Below are 14,733 nucleotides of genomic sequence, written 5' to 3' on the forward strand. Positions count from 1 at the left end.
AGGATTGTGCCCTGGCTGGAGGAGCCCCACACGCTGCTGGGGCAGTGGGGTTTAGCCTCATGGCTGTCAGGAGTCACTTCTCCTGTGGGTTATTCACTCCCGTTTGGTACTGGTGGGTGAGGACAGTGTTCAGCTCACAGTCCAGGAGGGGGCCCCCTGAATCAGAGTGGCCCGGTCCAGCATCACAAATCCTATCCGGAGTCCAATAACAGAAAGATGAGATGGAAACCACCAGTCTTACGGCAGCAGCTTCTGATGAGTCTGTTCCTTCCTGTGTGGGTCTCACAGGTGTCATTACATGATGCTCCCTTTGTCCCAGGGGATGGAGGCTGTGTCCCAGGGGATGGAGGCTGTGTCCCAGGGGATGGAGGCTGGTTTGTCACTCCCTGTGTCCCAGGGATGGAGGCTGTGTCCCAGGGGTTGGAGGCTGGTTTGTCTCTCCCTGTGTCCCAGGGGATGGAGGCTGTGTCCCAGGGCATGGAAGCTGGTTTGTGGCTCCCTGTGTCCCAAGGATGGAGGCTGTGTCCCAGGGATGGAGGCTGGTTTGTCTCTCCCTGTGTCCCAGGGATGGAGGCTGGTTTGTCACTCCGTGTCCCAGGGGATGGAGGCTGGTTTGTCACTCCGTGTCCCAGGGGATGGAGGCTGGTTTGTCACTCTGTGTCCCAGGGATGGAGGCTGGTTTGTCTCTCCCTGTGTCCCAGGGATGGAGGCTGGTTTGTGGCTCCCTGTGTCCCAGGGATGGAGGCTGGTTTGTGGCTCCCTGTGTCCCAGGGGATGGAGGCTGGTTTGTCACTTTGTGTCCCAGGAGATGGAGGCTGGTTTGTGGCTCCCTGTGTCCCAGGGGTGGAAGCTGGTTTGTCTCTCTGTTTACAGGGGATGGAGGCTGGTTTGTCTCTGTTTACAGGGGATGGAGGCTGGTTTGTCTCTGTTTACAGGGGATGGAGGCTGGTTTGTCTCTGTTTACAGGGGATGGAGGCTGGTTTGTCTCTCCCTGTGTCCCAGGGGATGGAGGCTGGTTTGTCACTCCCTGTGTCCCAGGAGATGGAGGCTGGTTTGTCTCTCCCTGTGTCCCAGGGATGGAGGCTGGTTTGTCTCTGTTTACAGGGGATGGAGGCTGGTTTGTCTCTCTGTTTACAGGGGATGGAGGCTGGTTTGTCTCTGTTTACAGGGGATGGAGGCTGGTTTGTCTCTCTGTTTACAGGGGATGGAGGCTGGTTTGTCTCTGTTTACAGGGGATGGAGGCTGGTTTGTCTCTGTTTACAGGGGATGGAGGCTGGTTTGTCTCTCCCTGTGTCCCAGGGGATGGAGCCTGGTTTGTTGTCCTGTGCAGGGACCCGTCAGTGACTCTCCAGGCCAGAGCAGCCACCAGCACCAAAGCTCTCCCCGCTCCAGGCACCGCGGTGGGGCAGGGCTGAGTCAGTTCCTTTGGTGCCGGCTCAGAGAAGGCGAGCCCAGCCCAAGCAGCTCAACTCAAAGCCAGGCCCAGCCCTGCCGCCCCTCTGCTGCTCACACCAAGCACCAGGTGTTAACCAAGCACCAGAGCTGCATCCAGGAGTACTCACCTGTAACGCCTTGCTGGGAGCAGCTGGGGACCTGCAGCCTTCCCCTCTCCCTCCTCCCCCAGCAAAGACAGCAGCCCTTAGGCAGAAATAGAACTTTAATGAACCATACAAACCCCCCCTCCCCTGGGGCTCAGCAGAAGAGGTGCAAGACCTTGCGGAAGAAGTTCCTGAACTCGGCGTTGAACACGGTGTAGATGATGGGGTTGAGGGCGCTGTTGACGTAGCCCAGCCAGGTGACGGTGCTGGTGACTTGGGTGGGCACAGCACAGGACTTGCAGAGAGCCTTGGTGATGTGGACCACGAAGAACGGAGTCCAGCAGAAGAGGAAAGCACCTGCGGAGGGGCAGTGAAATGGTAGAAAGGGGTTGGTTTAACGAAAAAGGGATGAACTTGACAAAAAAAGCGGTTGGTTGAACACAAGCCTGGGCTAAACAAGAAGGGGGAGAGCTCAGAGGGCCCCGAGGCACAAGCAGCAGATGGGCTGGTGCAGAGGGCTGCGCTTACACCCAGCCAAGGATGCCTTGCTTGTCCTAAACCTTGGTGCAAAGTCTGTTACGGAGGAGTTTGGATTTGCTTTTAGGCTGCCAAGAGAGGTTAGGTTACGAACGCTGTAGGTGCTCCTGCTCTGTCCCAGGGGACGTGTTTGGTGGCACTGCCCTGCTCAAAGGGATGCTGAGATTTTCCCCTGGATCATCATTCCCTGATGCTGAGCAATGGGCACAGGGACACGGGGAGGGTGGGCGTTAAAACAAGTGTATGTGAGGAAGAGGGAGGAGGACCTGAGCACTGGGGAGGTGAACAAGGTGGCCCTTGTCCCACCAGCACCCCGTCCAGCGAGGACAAAGCCCAGTCCTCAGCATCCTGGGGCCATATGGCTCCTGCTAGGGGAGGCCAAGAAGGGTGTTGGCTTCACCAGGTTCAGACAAGTCCTACAGGATGTGCCTGCCCAGCCATCCCCAACCGCTCCTCACCAACAACGACAGGCAGCACCCGCATGGCCTTCCGCTCCCGGCCGTTGATCTTGGCCTGCTTCCGACTGTGTCCCGGCTGCGGGTACTTGAGGTGGGGGTAGGAGACCGTGTGGATCCCGTTGCTCATCCCACAGTCCCCGGGATGGCTGGAGAGGGCGTAGGGGTTGCACTGCTCTGGCTCCAGCCTGGTCTGCTCGCTCGCAATGAAGGGGCCGGGCTGATAGAGCTTCCTGTTGGCGCCGTAGATGCCGCCCCTGAGCTTGGCCTTCCGGGCTTCTTCCCAGCGCTTGAGTCCTTGGAACATGGCGCAGTAGAGCACCAACATGACGGGGCAGGGGATGAAGAAGGAGCAGATGGAGGAGTACACGATGTAGTTGTCATCCTCCAGCTGACACGAGCTGGGGTCCCGGTTTGGGACGTTGTTGAGGCCAAAGATGACGGGGGACGCGACGGCAAAGGCGAAGATCCAGGTGGTGGATATGAGGATCAACTGCCGCAGGTCGATCTGTCGCCGGTTGTAGTTCAGGGGGACTGAAACGGCGATAAACCTGCCAACACAGGCCCCGCCTGGGTCAGTCCCACTATGGTGGGGCCAGCACTGGTAACGGGAGTCCCAAACCTCTTGCCACTGCCCCTCCCACTGCTTAATTCACCTCCAGCGCCGAGGCCTGGGCTACAGCCAGTCACCCGCTCCGAAGAGCACCCAAAGGGGCAGCTCTGCCCTTATCATGCCATTGTGCAAGGGTACTGACGGACACAAAGGCGGTGATGGGGGAGGATGGAAGGGCAGAGCGTGGCGTCTGTGGGGAAGCAGCTTGGTGCCAGGACACAGCACTCCCTCCCCTGGCGTGAGGAGGAGGAGGAGGAAGGCACTTACCGATCCACGCTGATAGCACAGAGGTTGAAGATGGAGGCCGTGCACAGCATCACGTCCATGGTCATGAGAGCATCGCACAGCGCCGTGCTGAGGGACCACACACCTCCCTGGAACTGAAAAGATCCCCGGGATCAGCAGATGCCCTGTCCCACTGTGTGAAAATGCCATCAAACAGCTCCATGCCTCACGCTCCCCTCCAGGTGAGCAGCCTGCCCCGGAGCCGTCCAGCCCCGGCATGCTCATCCCTGCCCAGCAAAGCAGCAGCGCACGGGATTAACCCCACACAAGGGCTCACAGCTTCACTGGGACGTCGTGGTCCCGGCCTGGCTGCAGAATGGAGCTGCACAGCAGCACTGCCGAGTGAGCGGGACCCTGAACAGCCTCACACCGCACACTAAGGGTGCAGAGGCCCATTAATGGGAGCCAGCGGGCTCAAAACCCCAAACTCCTCAAATTCCACCCCAAAATTCCCCCCCCCCCCCCCAGTAACGCAGGGCTCAGCACTCCCTAGCCACAGGTCACTGAGGAAGCAGGGAGAGACTCCATGTCCCAGCTGCTCCAACACCCTGTTTGCAGCCGATGGGAGCAGCGTGCCACACAACCGGGTGGGTCTGTCCCACTAAGCCCGAGGCCAGGCTGCTCAAGGCGGTCGGACGCTGTCTCTTGCTCTGCTCTCCAGCCACAGGCACCAGGGTAAAGCAGAAGGGCTGCCAGCGAGAGGCCAGGAGCCGGTGCTGTTGGTCTGCGGCGCTCCCAAGTGCGGGCTTTGCTGTGTAAAAGGCATCGAGTTAAGGATGGACGCTTCTGTACCCCAAATAATCCTCCGGAGGAACCCAGCGGCGCCAGGGTTCGTGCTCTGTCGATGCCAGCCCGTGGAACAGGAATGTGCTCCGAAAGGAACGGCTCTTGGCAACGGGAAGGCGAGGATGAGCTCAGGAGAAAAGCGCTGTCGCCTTCCTTTCCGTGTGCCGGGGAACTGCCCCCAGGACGAGCCCAGCAGCAGCATTTTGATCAGAACCGTACCGCTAGCACAAGAGAAGCTGCTTCTGTCTTCCCCTGCCATGAAGAGGGGCTCAAACCCCCGCTCAGCTCAAGCTCAGCCCCCTCCAGCCCAGCTCAGCAGCTCGGAGGAGGGAAGGCTCCCCCGGTCCCCTGCCGCACTGGGGCAAAGCTCTCATCCACCCCACACGGGTTTGGTGCCTGCAGCCTGAAGCGTTCCTTGGGCAGGTCCCTAGAACCACAGGCTCACGGAGGGCTCTGGCTTGGAAGGGACCTGAAAGATCCTGGCCTTGAGCACTGCCAGGGATGGGGCAGCCACAGCTTCTCTGGGCACCCTGTGCCAGCGCTTCAGCACCCTCCCAGGGAAGAGCTTCTGCCTAAGAGCTCAGCTCAGCCTCCCCTCGGGCAGGTTCAAGCCGTGCCCCTTGGCCTGCGCAAACACACACACATATATATATAATATATATAACATACCTATATATAATGCATAAATATATGTATTTATAAATAAGACCCAAAGTTATTGTATTTATAATTAGAAATTAGATTGCATACAAGAAATACAAAATGCCCCTGGAACTTGGCAAAGCACCAAACACTATACATACTGCACATATACTCTTACCCTTATAAATATATATTATTGTAATAAATATTATAACAAATATATTGCTACTTGCAATGTATATAACTTATTATATATTTTTATGTATATGCAATGTGTTATATAAAAATATACATATATATAAATAGATATGTATCCCAGGGACTTCTATTTTTTATACCTACATTTTAATCCCTATAATTTATCAATTAATTAATATTATTATAGAGCCATAGAACAGTTAGGGCTGGAAAGGACCTTAAGATCATCCAGTTCCAACCCCCTGCCATGGGCAGGGACACCTCACACTAAACCATGGCACCCAAGGCTCTGTCCAACCAATTATTTATTATGCAGTGCATTAATATATAAATATAGAACATCTATACATACAGGGATCATTGCATTGTGGAACATATAACAATCTAATGTAGAACATACGGTGAGGCGCTGGCACTGGGTGCCCAGAGAAGCTGTGGCTGCCCCATCCCTGGCAGTGCTCAAGGGCAGGTTGGACACAGGGGCTTGGAGCAAGCTGCTCCAGTGGAAGGGGTTGGGGTTGGAGCTGGGGGAGCTTTAAGGTCCCTTCTAACACAACCCATTCCATGATCCTATGATGCCTATGGATTCATACATCCTATATTATGGTAATACATAGTAAAGTACATAAACCATATATAACATATCATTATATGCTATGTATCCCTCTTTAGAACATCCGTACTTCATCTGTGTGCGTGGAGCTGCTCTGGGGCACATGGCCCTTCAGGAAGCACACCTGAAGCTGCGCACATCCCCTGGAGACAGAGCTGCCATGCCACCACATCCCTGGGTTACTCCATAACACACCCTTTGGGACCAGCCTTGAGCATCCTGGGGCGGCTCTTGCTAGGAAATGAGGGGGAAAGCTACAAAAGCCCAATCCAGCATCTTAAGGGGGTGAGGAATAAGCCCAACACCTTGCATGGGGACAGCAGAGGAGGTGCCAAGGGTGGGGAGAGTTCTACCACGTTCCAGTGCCAAGCGAGGAGCGATGGGATGAAGTCAAGAAGAGAAACAATTACTGCATCACCGTACCTGGTTCTAAAACAGGTGAAGTAGGGGAAAGGGCTTTAGTTTAGGCTCAGGAAGATGAAAGAAAGGCGCCCAGGAACGCAGGTGGCACCTCCCAGCACTTACACACAGGTTACACGGCCGAGAGCGGTACGTGAACTGAGAGCACATGCCCTGAGCAGCCCCACTGCCCCAGGCACACAGCCAGGGGACCCCAGAGGGAGCCAGGCACTTCCACCCCTACTACACTGCTACTCCCCAGGCTCTCCCCAAAGCAAAGCTATAGTAACAGCCACCCAGGGCCCGCAGAGTCTGACTTCACTGGTGCCATGCAGCCAGTGAGAGCGTGGATTTGTTCACGTGGAGATGCGAAAGAGCAGGCTCTGGTTTCATCCATCCTGGCACAAGGGACCCAGCCACGTAAGGCTGGGCAGGAGCAGAGCCCCTGGCCCTGCCAGAGCCGCTCTGGCAGGATTAATGCCAGGCAGTAATGATGTCACGCACAGGATTATGATTAGTGGAGCTGCAAAGCCGAAGGAGATGCTGAAGAAACTGGCTATTTTTATACAGCCATCTCCTTGAGAGCCAGCCTGAACCTCCCGGGAAGGGCTGGCTTCAGACCCGAACGCTTCCTGCAGCATGGATCAGCCACCCCAAAGTGAATCTGGGAGCTGAATCAGACAAACCAAGCCCCAAGGTGCCACCGAGCTCAACTGGGATCCTGCCAAGGTCAAATCTGATTCTGGGCTTCCAAAACCTTGGGGAGCTAACTGGTTCTGAAAAGGACAAGAGCTGTGGGGCTGCAGCACCTCCGGAGGACACAGCCTTTGCTGAGAGATTCACATTGGGCTCTTAGGAAATGCTTCAAACCCTTCCCTTTCCCCACCGACCCCCAGCACTGCCTGGGGGGGACCACGCTGGGCGAGGGCTTCCTGTAGCACCGTGTTTCTTGACTGCAAAATGTGCCAAGAACCTCTCGGAGGGGTGAGGGCCTTTGGATTAGAGGCATAGCTGGCTTTGCAGGGCCATGTGATCGAGAGGTTCCTAATCACAGGAGAAGATTAGCCCATCGAGGTACACAGTGCAGGGCTTTAGGGACCATAAACGGCTCAAGCCGCCTCTAAGATGTGCTCCAGAGGGATTCCACTTCCAGTGGCACTTTCAGGTTCCCTGCTTTTTCAGCACAAGGCCCCTTGTTTCCCCGCAGTGATGCTCATCAGTGGTGCTGCTGTTAGAATCATAGAACAGTTAAGGTTGGAAAGGACCTTAAGATCATCCAGTTCCAACCCCCTGCCATGGGCAGGGACACCTCACACTAAACCATGGCACCCAAGGCTCTGTCCAACCCGGTCTTGAATGCTGCCAGGGATGGAGAACCAGAGGCCACAGGGAGCTGCACAGCAAGACATGACCGGGAGGCAAAGGACCTCCCCTATCAAAACAGAACAGAGCTCCCAAGAGCTCCAATATAACCCCCCTGCCAGCCTACCTGCTGCATTGCTTCTAAGGCTGGTGGTACACAGCTCTGGCTGAGCTCACATGGGTGAGGGTATTGGCCACAAACCTCCAGGCAGGACTTCTTGGAAGAGGATGGAAAACCTTATGGGCCATGGTCTGCCCATAGCTCAGTGTTCCATAGCAGACAAGAAGGGTTTATAGGAAGGTGATAACGGTCACTGCTGCAGACACAAGCCTCTTTCCCAGAGATATTCCAGGTGCAGCCGGGCTGCTTCTTCATCCAACCAGGGCTGGCAATGTCAGTAAGCTCACACGCAGCCACTGTGGTCTCTTTACAAACGGCACCTAGGTTCTGGTTCAACCACGATGTGCAGAGGAGGAACAACTCCAACTGCTTCTTACAGAGAAGTGCTCAAGGCCAGGTTGGACACAGGGGCTTGGAGCAAGCTGCTCCAGTGGAAGGGGTCCCTGCCCGTGGCAGGGGGTTGGAACTGGAGGAGCTTTAAGGTCTCTTCCAACACAAACCAGTCTATAACTGAATACAAAGAGGTTATAGAAAGTATTTTGTAGGACAGTGGATGGCAGGAGATGGGACTTGACTTCTCAAACACCCTTGCAGGCTGCCTTCCCAGGCGGGTCATTTTGATGTCCCCATCCCTAAACCCAGCTGATATCTGGACAAAAATCTGCCTTCTTGCAAACTAGCCTGTTGCCTGCAGGGCTCTTACACCACCAGTGCTCCTGAGGGCCTGAGCCAGCACAGGACCAAAGGGTTTAGTCTTACTACTGGTGACAACAGCTCTTGTCTCGGTCCTGTCACATGCGGCACCCCAGGGCAGCTTCATACCTGCCCCTCTTGCCAGCCCTGCAAAGAGGCTCACAGAGAAGCAGGGGGCACAAAGACATCCTTTAGTCTTTGGTGGTGATGATAAATAGGGATAACACCAGCAGCAGCAGCCTCAGGGTGAATGAGGAGCTGCCCAGCTGTGTTTCCAGAGAGGCACCTGCCTGCCCTCAGCGAGGACCTGGCTCAAACACATCACACAGGGAGACTACAAGTGCTAGCCTTAGGAGCCCAGGCCTGCTAAGAGGGTTACAACACCCATCAGAAGGGTAATGCACCTTGCAAGGGAGCAAAGTTCAGCATCAAAGGACTGTCCAGATGCCCACAAGGAGCTCACGCTGGGCCTTTGTCATGAGCCGTGATGGCTTCTGCGTTCTCCAGGGGACACAATGAAGCTGCAAGGGGAGAGGAAGGCGAGGGAGTGGGACAGGAGACAAGGGGGGCCTCACGTCTGCTCTAGCATCCTTTTTTGGCTTAAAGCATTGAGGTCAAGGGTTTAGAGAGTGAGAAGTCAGTCTGATCATGCACCTGAAACACGAGGCCCCAGAATTCTAAGACCCCTCCCCACAATTACTGGTCACTGAAAACAGGCTCCTTAGCACTGGTGGGTACCAGCTCCCAGGATGGCGTGCAGAGGCTGCGGCTCAGGCACCACTCAGGCCTACAGGAACATCTCTTCCCACTGAAGCTGTAAGATTTGGGACTGAGTAATCTTGAACGCTGCCACAGAAAGGATGACATGCACCCACAGAGCCACAGGAAATCTGGAGGAGGGTAGAGCTCTGGTCTCTCAACAGAACATCACAGGCACACCTATGAGACGCTTCAAAGGTCCCTTTTGGTACCAGTGGCACAAGCGACACCCAGGAAGTCTGCTGCAGAACAGCATCACCCTGACCACGAGCACAGCCTGTGTAATAGCGCTGGCTGCTCTACAGCCCTGGGATGTGTGAGGTGGAGGGACTGCTGGAAAGGCCCATCCGCCCCGACCTGTGGAAGGAGCTGGGTAGGCGCTGCTGGAAGCATTTCCTCTCCTGCGTGCTCGCACACATCTTAGCGGCGAAGCTGTTTAGGTAACGCTGCCGTAGGCAGCTCCTGGCACCAGCTCCTGCATCCGCCGTCTTCGTTAGCCCAGGAAACCGGCGTGGATTAAGGAGAGCGGATCGGAGGAGCGGGGTGTGAGCGAGGCAGGCAGGACGGGTGCTCTACAGCGAGTACAAGAGTGGGAGCTGCTCAGCCTGACATCTGCTGGGGATGCCCCCAGTTAAGGAGGACTCCCTGCCATTGTCAAGGAGTCGCTGGGCAGAGGAAGCAGTTAGACACAGACAAGCCTTTGGAGCCATGCAGCTCCCTCCCTGCAGATTTCTAGTGGCAAAGCCACTCAGCGCCCAAGGAGGTCCTGTAGTACCTCCACAGTACCTGAGGCTCTGCCTTCCCGTGTGTCCTCACTGCCGCAGGGGAGCGGTAACCCCCATTGTCATGCTCACTCTGGTATCTTCCCCTGGAATCTCTTCACACAAAGGCAGGGCTTTGCTCCTGGGGAATTACTGGGCATAGCTGGGAGTGCCCCAGGCCACCTCTTTCCCCCTTCCTTCCCATCGTTGCCTTACAGACAGTGGATTGATGGCTAGGAGAGCCCCACAGGAAGCCAAGGCTGCTGTAGGAAAGCAGTCTCCTTTCTCGCTGGGTTTTTACCTCTCGCTGTCATACTGCTGAGACTTGAGATTCCCAAGCGAGTTGGAAGAGGAGCACCTTCTGCACATCAGGGCAGCCTGGCGTGTGGCGACCAACAACTGGCAAGCACCAGAACACGTCCCTGTTCTGTGGTTGAACAAGATGGGTGGAGGATGCTGGACACATCTGCATCACCGCACCGTCAGTCGGTGCTTGACTTCCTGTGCGTGTGCTGATAGCAGGGGCTGACATGGCAAAGAGCGCTCATCCCCCTCCACCCAGGCCAACACTCCAGACAGAGCGAGTTCATCTGGTTTGCTTTAACGCTGTAGTTCTTTCTAGAGGGAAGCTGGCTGCAAACACGGCCCTGCCAGGAGCTCACATCCGTTTGGAAACTGATGCTTTGAGGCGGTGGAAAGCTGATGCTTCTTCCTTCGCATCCATAGGGGGCTTTCAGGTTGTGAAGGGTCAGAACTGACAAGTGACAGCAACATTTGGCTTTATGGAAGGCCAGCTTTGGGACAGCCGTTTTAGCACTTTCTCCTTAAGGTCCAAAGCCTTACCTTGAGCTGGGTAGGTAAATTTGGCAGGACAAATTAATGAGGAAAGAAATACAGGCTGAGGAAGTGCCAGCGATGCACAGGGAGCACTAGAGAGAGATTTAGGCCAGGGTAGAAACCAGCAAAAATGTTCCTCTCGTAGGAGAGGCTGCTCTGTGGGCAGGATTGCTCTACAGGCTTTCCTGCATGCCTGGAGGGAGACTCAGAGCCCCAGGTCACTCAGCTGAGTTCCAAAGTTCTGAGCCAAGGACTGTCCTTTTTTATACTGGTTGTGGGACCAGGACTGGCCAGGAGTAGAATCATAGAATCATACAATAGTTAGGGTTGGAAAGGACCTTAAGACCATCCAGTTCCAACCCCCCCTGCCATGGGCAGGGACACCTCACACTAAACCATGGCACCCAAGGCTCTGTCCAACCTGGTCTTGAACACCGCCAGGGATGGAGCATTCACAACCTCCCTGGGCAACCCATTCCAGTGCCTCAGCACCCTCACAGGAAAGAATTTCCTCCTTAGATCCAATCTAAACTTCCCCTGTTTCAGTTTGAACCCGTTACCCCTTGTCCTGTCACTGCAGTCCCTAATGAAGAGTCCCTCCCCAGCATCCCTATAGGCCCCCTTCAGACACTGGAAGCTGCTCTGAGGTCTCCCCGCAGCCTTCTCTTCTCCAGGCTGAACAGCCCCAGCTTTCTCAGCCTGTCTTCATACAGGAGGTGCTCCAGCCCCTGAGCATCCTCATGGCCTCCTCTGGCCTTGTTCCAACAGTTCCATGTCCTTTTTATGTTGAGGACCCCAGAACTGCACACAATGCTCCAGGGGAGGTCTCACGAGAGCAGAGCAGAGACACCTGCTCATCATCAGAGAACACCACCGCGCACTGGGGTGCTTCTCCCTGAGCTGCACTGCAGAGGACAGGAGCAGGGGAGGTTTGCATTAGCTCGCCCCATTTCCTGCCCTTCTGCCAAGCTCTGGTTCCCGCTGAGGCTGCAGTGACTGTGAAATGGTACAGAAAAGAGCGAGCTGTGACCACACAGACCAATTCCCCCCTTGTCTAGCACCTGCTTCCAGCAATCCTCCAACCCTGCAGGCACAAACAAGGGGCATCCAGGGAGAACTGACGCAACTCGGCTTCCTACAGCCAAGCCCTCTGAATCCTCCCCATGGACTAAGAGCTTATTTGTGACAAGAGGTTCGGCTGGCTCTTTTGGAAGTACAAAAGGAGAACAGGTGACAACCACTGCAGCTGAAACATCACAATCACCTTTTCTTAGCAACTAGAAATAACAGCCAAGATCAAGGCCTCTCACACTGTGTTCCAGCTTCTGTGAACAGCAGCAAAGGGTAACTCGCATCTCACAGGAAGGAATCCCATCCTCTCCGAAGCTTGTGGGAGATCTGTTGATCTGTGGGGATGTCAGATCTCACCTCAAAGGCTAAATCTCTCCAGCTGTCTTCTAAAGGCCTGGCTGGGAGGGCTGGTTCCAAAGACCTAACACAAGAAGCCTTCTTGCAGGAAGAAAGCACAAGATGAACAAGCAGCTCCTGCTGAATGAAAGAAGTGGACAGAGATCATTGTTGTGTTCCTGCTCAACAAAAAAAACCCTCTCAGCTGGTTCTCCAGTTCTCCAATAGTCCCCAAAGTCACTTTTACTCTGTCAGGAGCTGCACTGAGGTTAAAAACAACCACCAAGGAAAAATCCCACACTGAGAACAAAGCCTGAACTGAACGTTCAGGACTGGCCACGCTGCATTGTCAGTGGCTCCATGCAGTGATACGGAATGCAAGTAGAATTCCAGCTAGTTTTAAACAGCAGCAACCACTATAGCCCCTGTCAAGCATCTGATTCTGGTTTTGATTTGCCTCCAAGGAAAGAAAAACTAAACTCCACAAGAATTCCATCCCCTGGCACTGCCTCAACTTCCCCTTAGCATATTTCTAAGGTTCTAAGGCAGGGCTGGACACCCATTGCCTGAGCATCATTATCTGTGGGATGCCTGTGGTACCCAAGGAAAGACCCACAATGCTGATGCCCAAATGGAAGCATTTTCAAGGGTACCTCAGAGCATATAAACCTGCATTTAAAATCTCAGCAAAGCTCAAGCCTGCAGGCAAGAGGAAACCACAGTAGTGTGCATGGCTGCCCATAGAAACAGGAGCTGCAAGCATGGAGGGACAAGAGAAAGAGCAAGGAGAAAAAGGAGATCCAAGTTAGCAAAAAGCAGCTGTGAAGAAGGATGAAGGCAGAGAATTTCCAGCCACCAAAACCAGAGAGGTTATGAAGGAAGAGCAAAACCACCACAACCAAAGAGCACAGAGGGGGTTCCTGTCAGTGTGGTGGAAAGAAGGGAATCTAATGCTCCTGTTCTTCATTGGTTCTTGGTATGGTCCCCAGATGAGCTTGTCCCTCCGGAATACCTGTCTTCAGAGAGGTCACAGTGTCTTGCATAGTCCTAGAACCAGGTAGAGAGGCTAAAAGCATCCTAAACCCTAATCCTCAGCCTTGCTTAAGTATAGCCCCACCCCTGTGAGGTGCTGAGCAGCAGCCCTGGCATGGGAGAGAAGGGAGATGCTACCAAACACTGCTGGTGTGCTCTTGCGTTTGCCTCCAAGGATGGGAGCACCATTTGGTCTCACTCATGGGGCCAACCCTTTTCACTCCCCAATGAAGCATTAAGCCACCACCTTGCAACTCATGTGGCTGTCAGAAAACGCAAGGCTCATCAGACTGAAGCTTTCTGGGGCTGCTCTCTGCACACAAGGTTGTGTCCTGACTCTCCCCACGTCTGGAAAGAAGAGGACTGCTCTTTCTTCTACGTAGGTACAAACCCCTGAAATTTTGGCTTGTGATGTTTTTATCCACTGGAGCAGGGAAGGAGATGGTCAGGCTCTAGTGAGGCTCCTCACCCCCATCCAACAAAGCCCCCCACAATCAAAGGCATCCCCAGTCCCCTGCCAGTAAACATTTCTCTCCCTGTTACAGAGAGATCCAAACCCACTCAGCCTCCGGAGCTCCTGTTCTTTCCCTCAGCTGTCCAGTCTAGGAGGTGAACAGGAAACCTGACCCAAAGTCCCCCAAAGGCTCCAGCACATTCAGGGTCAGACGTGTGCAAACCATAGAACCTGCCAGGAGGAGCCCTGCAGCAACCTAACCAAAAGCACCTTGATGTAGAGTGACCGATCCCACTTAGCTCCCTAAAAAGACCTCTTCCTCCTCTGAACCCCACATGGGAACCTGACTCCTGGCTAAAGGTGTCCCTTATGGTCCGCCTTGTCTAGACTGTGCTTTTGCCATGAGAGGTTGGACCAGATGATCCTTGAGGTCCCCTTCCAACCTATTCTACGATTACCACCAAAACCTGCTCACCTTATGCCAGACCCTTGCTAACCACTTGCTGATGGCAACACAGGGGCTCCCCAGAGCTGCTGACCCGGCCCGGGGAGACCCCCCCCCTCTAAGGGCATCTCCACTCGGGGCATTTGCAGCTCGGCAACGGTCCGACAGGACGACGGGGAAGCCCCCGAACTTGCTGCCGCTGTCACCGCTCGCTGTCCTGCAGTGGGTTTGCAATGCCGACAGCCGAGATGCCGTGAGGAAAAAGCCGCGGCGGTTTGAAAGCACCACCAATGTCCCCGCAGCGGAGCAGGGCTGGGGCTGTCCCGAGGGGCTGAGCAGCAGCGACGGCAGCCCCGATCCGGAGGGACGGAGGTGGGGAGCAAAAGGGAGACGGGCTTTAACCCTCAACACCTGGCCTCCTGCCGATCCCGCCCCGCAGCCCTGTAACCCTGAGGATCCCCAGTCCCAGCGGTGCCCTTCCAGCCCGGTGCTCACCTCGGAGTAGACATAGAGGGGCAGGACGAGCAAGGCGAGCAGCAGGTCCGCGACGGCGAGGCTGACGATGAAGTAGTTGGTGGTGGTCTTCAGCGCCCGCTCCGTGCAGACGCTGAGGCAGACGAGCCCGTTGCCGCCCACGATGAGCAGGATGAGGACGATGCCCAGCACCAGGGCGGCGATGTTGTGCCCTGCGGCCGGCGGTGGCGGGGCCGGGGGCAGCGCGGTGCCGTTGCAGGGCCCGGCCCCGGCGCTGCCGTTGACCATGGCGCGGCCCCGGCGCGGCCCCGGCAGCCCGGCG

The 14,733-nt window shown here is 55.4% G+C and overlaps 1 protein-coding gene across 2 annotated transcripts; it reads right to left on the reverse strand.

The window, feature by feature from the left end:
* Positions 1–1,628: 1,628 nt before the first annotated feature.
* Positions 1,629–14,733, reverse strand: DRD4 (dopamine receptor D4). Of its 2 annotated transcripts, XM_061450940.1 has the most exons (5): positions 14,433–14,733; positions 12,028–12,147; positions 3,411–3,523; positions 2,534–3,081; positions 1,629–1,895 (listed from the first exon to the last, which is right to left on the reverse strand). In XM_061450940.1, the coding sequence occupies exons 1-5, from the start codon at positions 14,697–14,699 to the stop codon at positions 1,693–1,695; spliced, it is 1,251 nt and encodes a 416-aa protein (XP_061306924.1). In that variant the 5' UTR covers positions 14,700–14,733; the 3' UTR covers positions 1,629–1,692. The 2 variants fall into 2 exon arrangements, with proteins under 2 accessions (XP_061306924.1, XP_061306925.1); XM_061450941.1 differs by lacking the exon at positions 12,028–12,147 and having other exon boundaries at positions 1,630–1,895.

The sequence above is a fragment of the Pezoporus flaviventris genome, unplaced genomic scaffold (genome assembly GCF_033815535.1).
Source record: "Pezoporus flaviventris isolate CSIRO_AGI_PZ_B2104156 unplaced genomic scaffold, CSIRO_AGI_Pfla_v1 ptg000012l, whole genome shotgun sequence".
Taxonomy (NCBI): domain Eukaryota; kingdom Metazoa; phylum Chordata; class Aves; order Psittaciformes; family Psittacidae; genus Pezoporus; species Pezoporus flaviventris.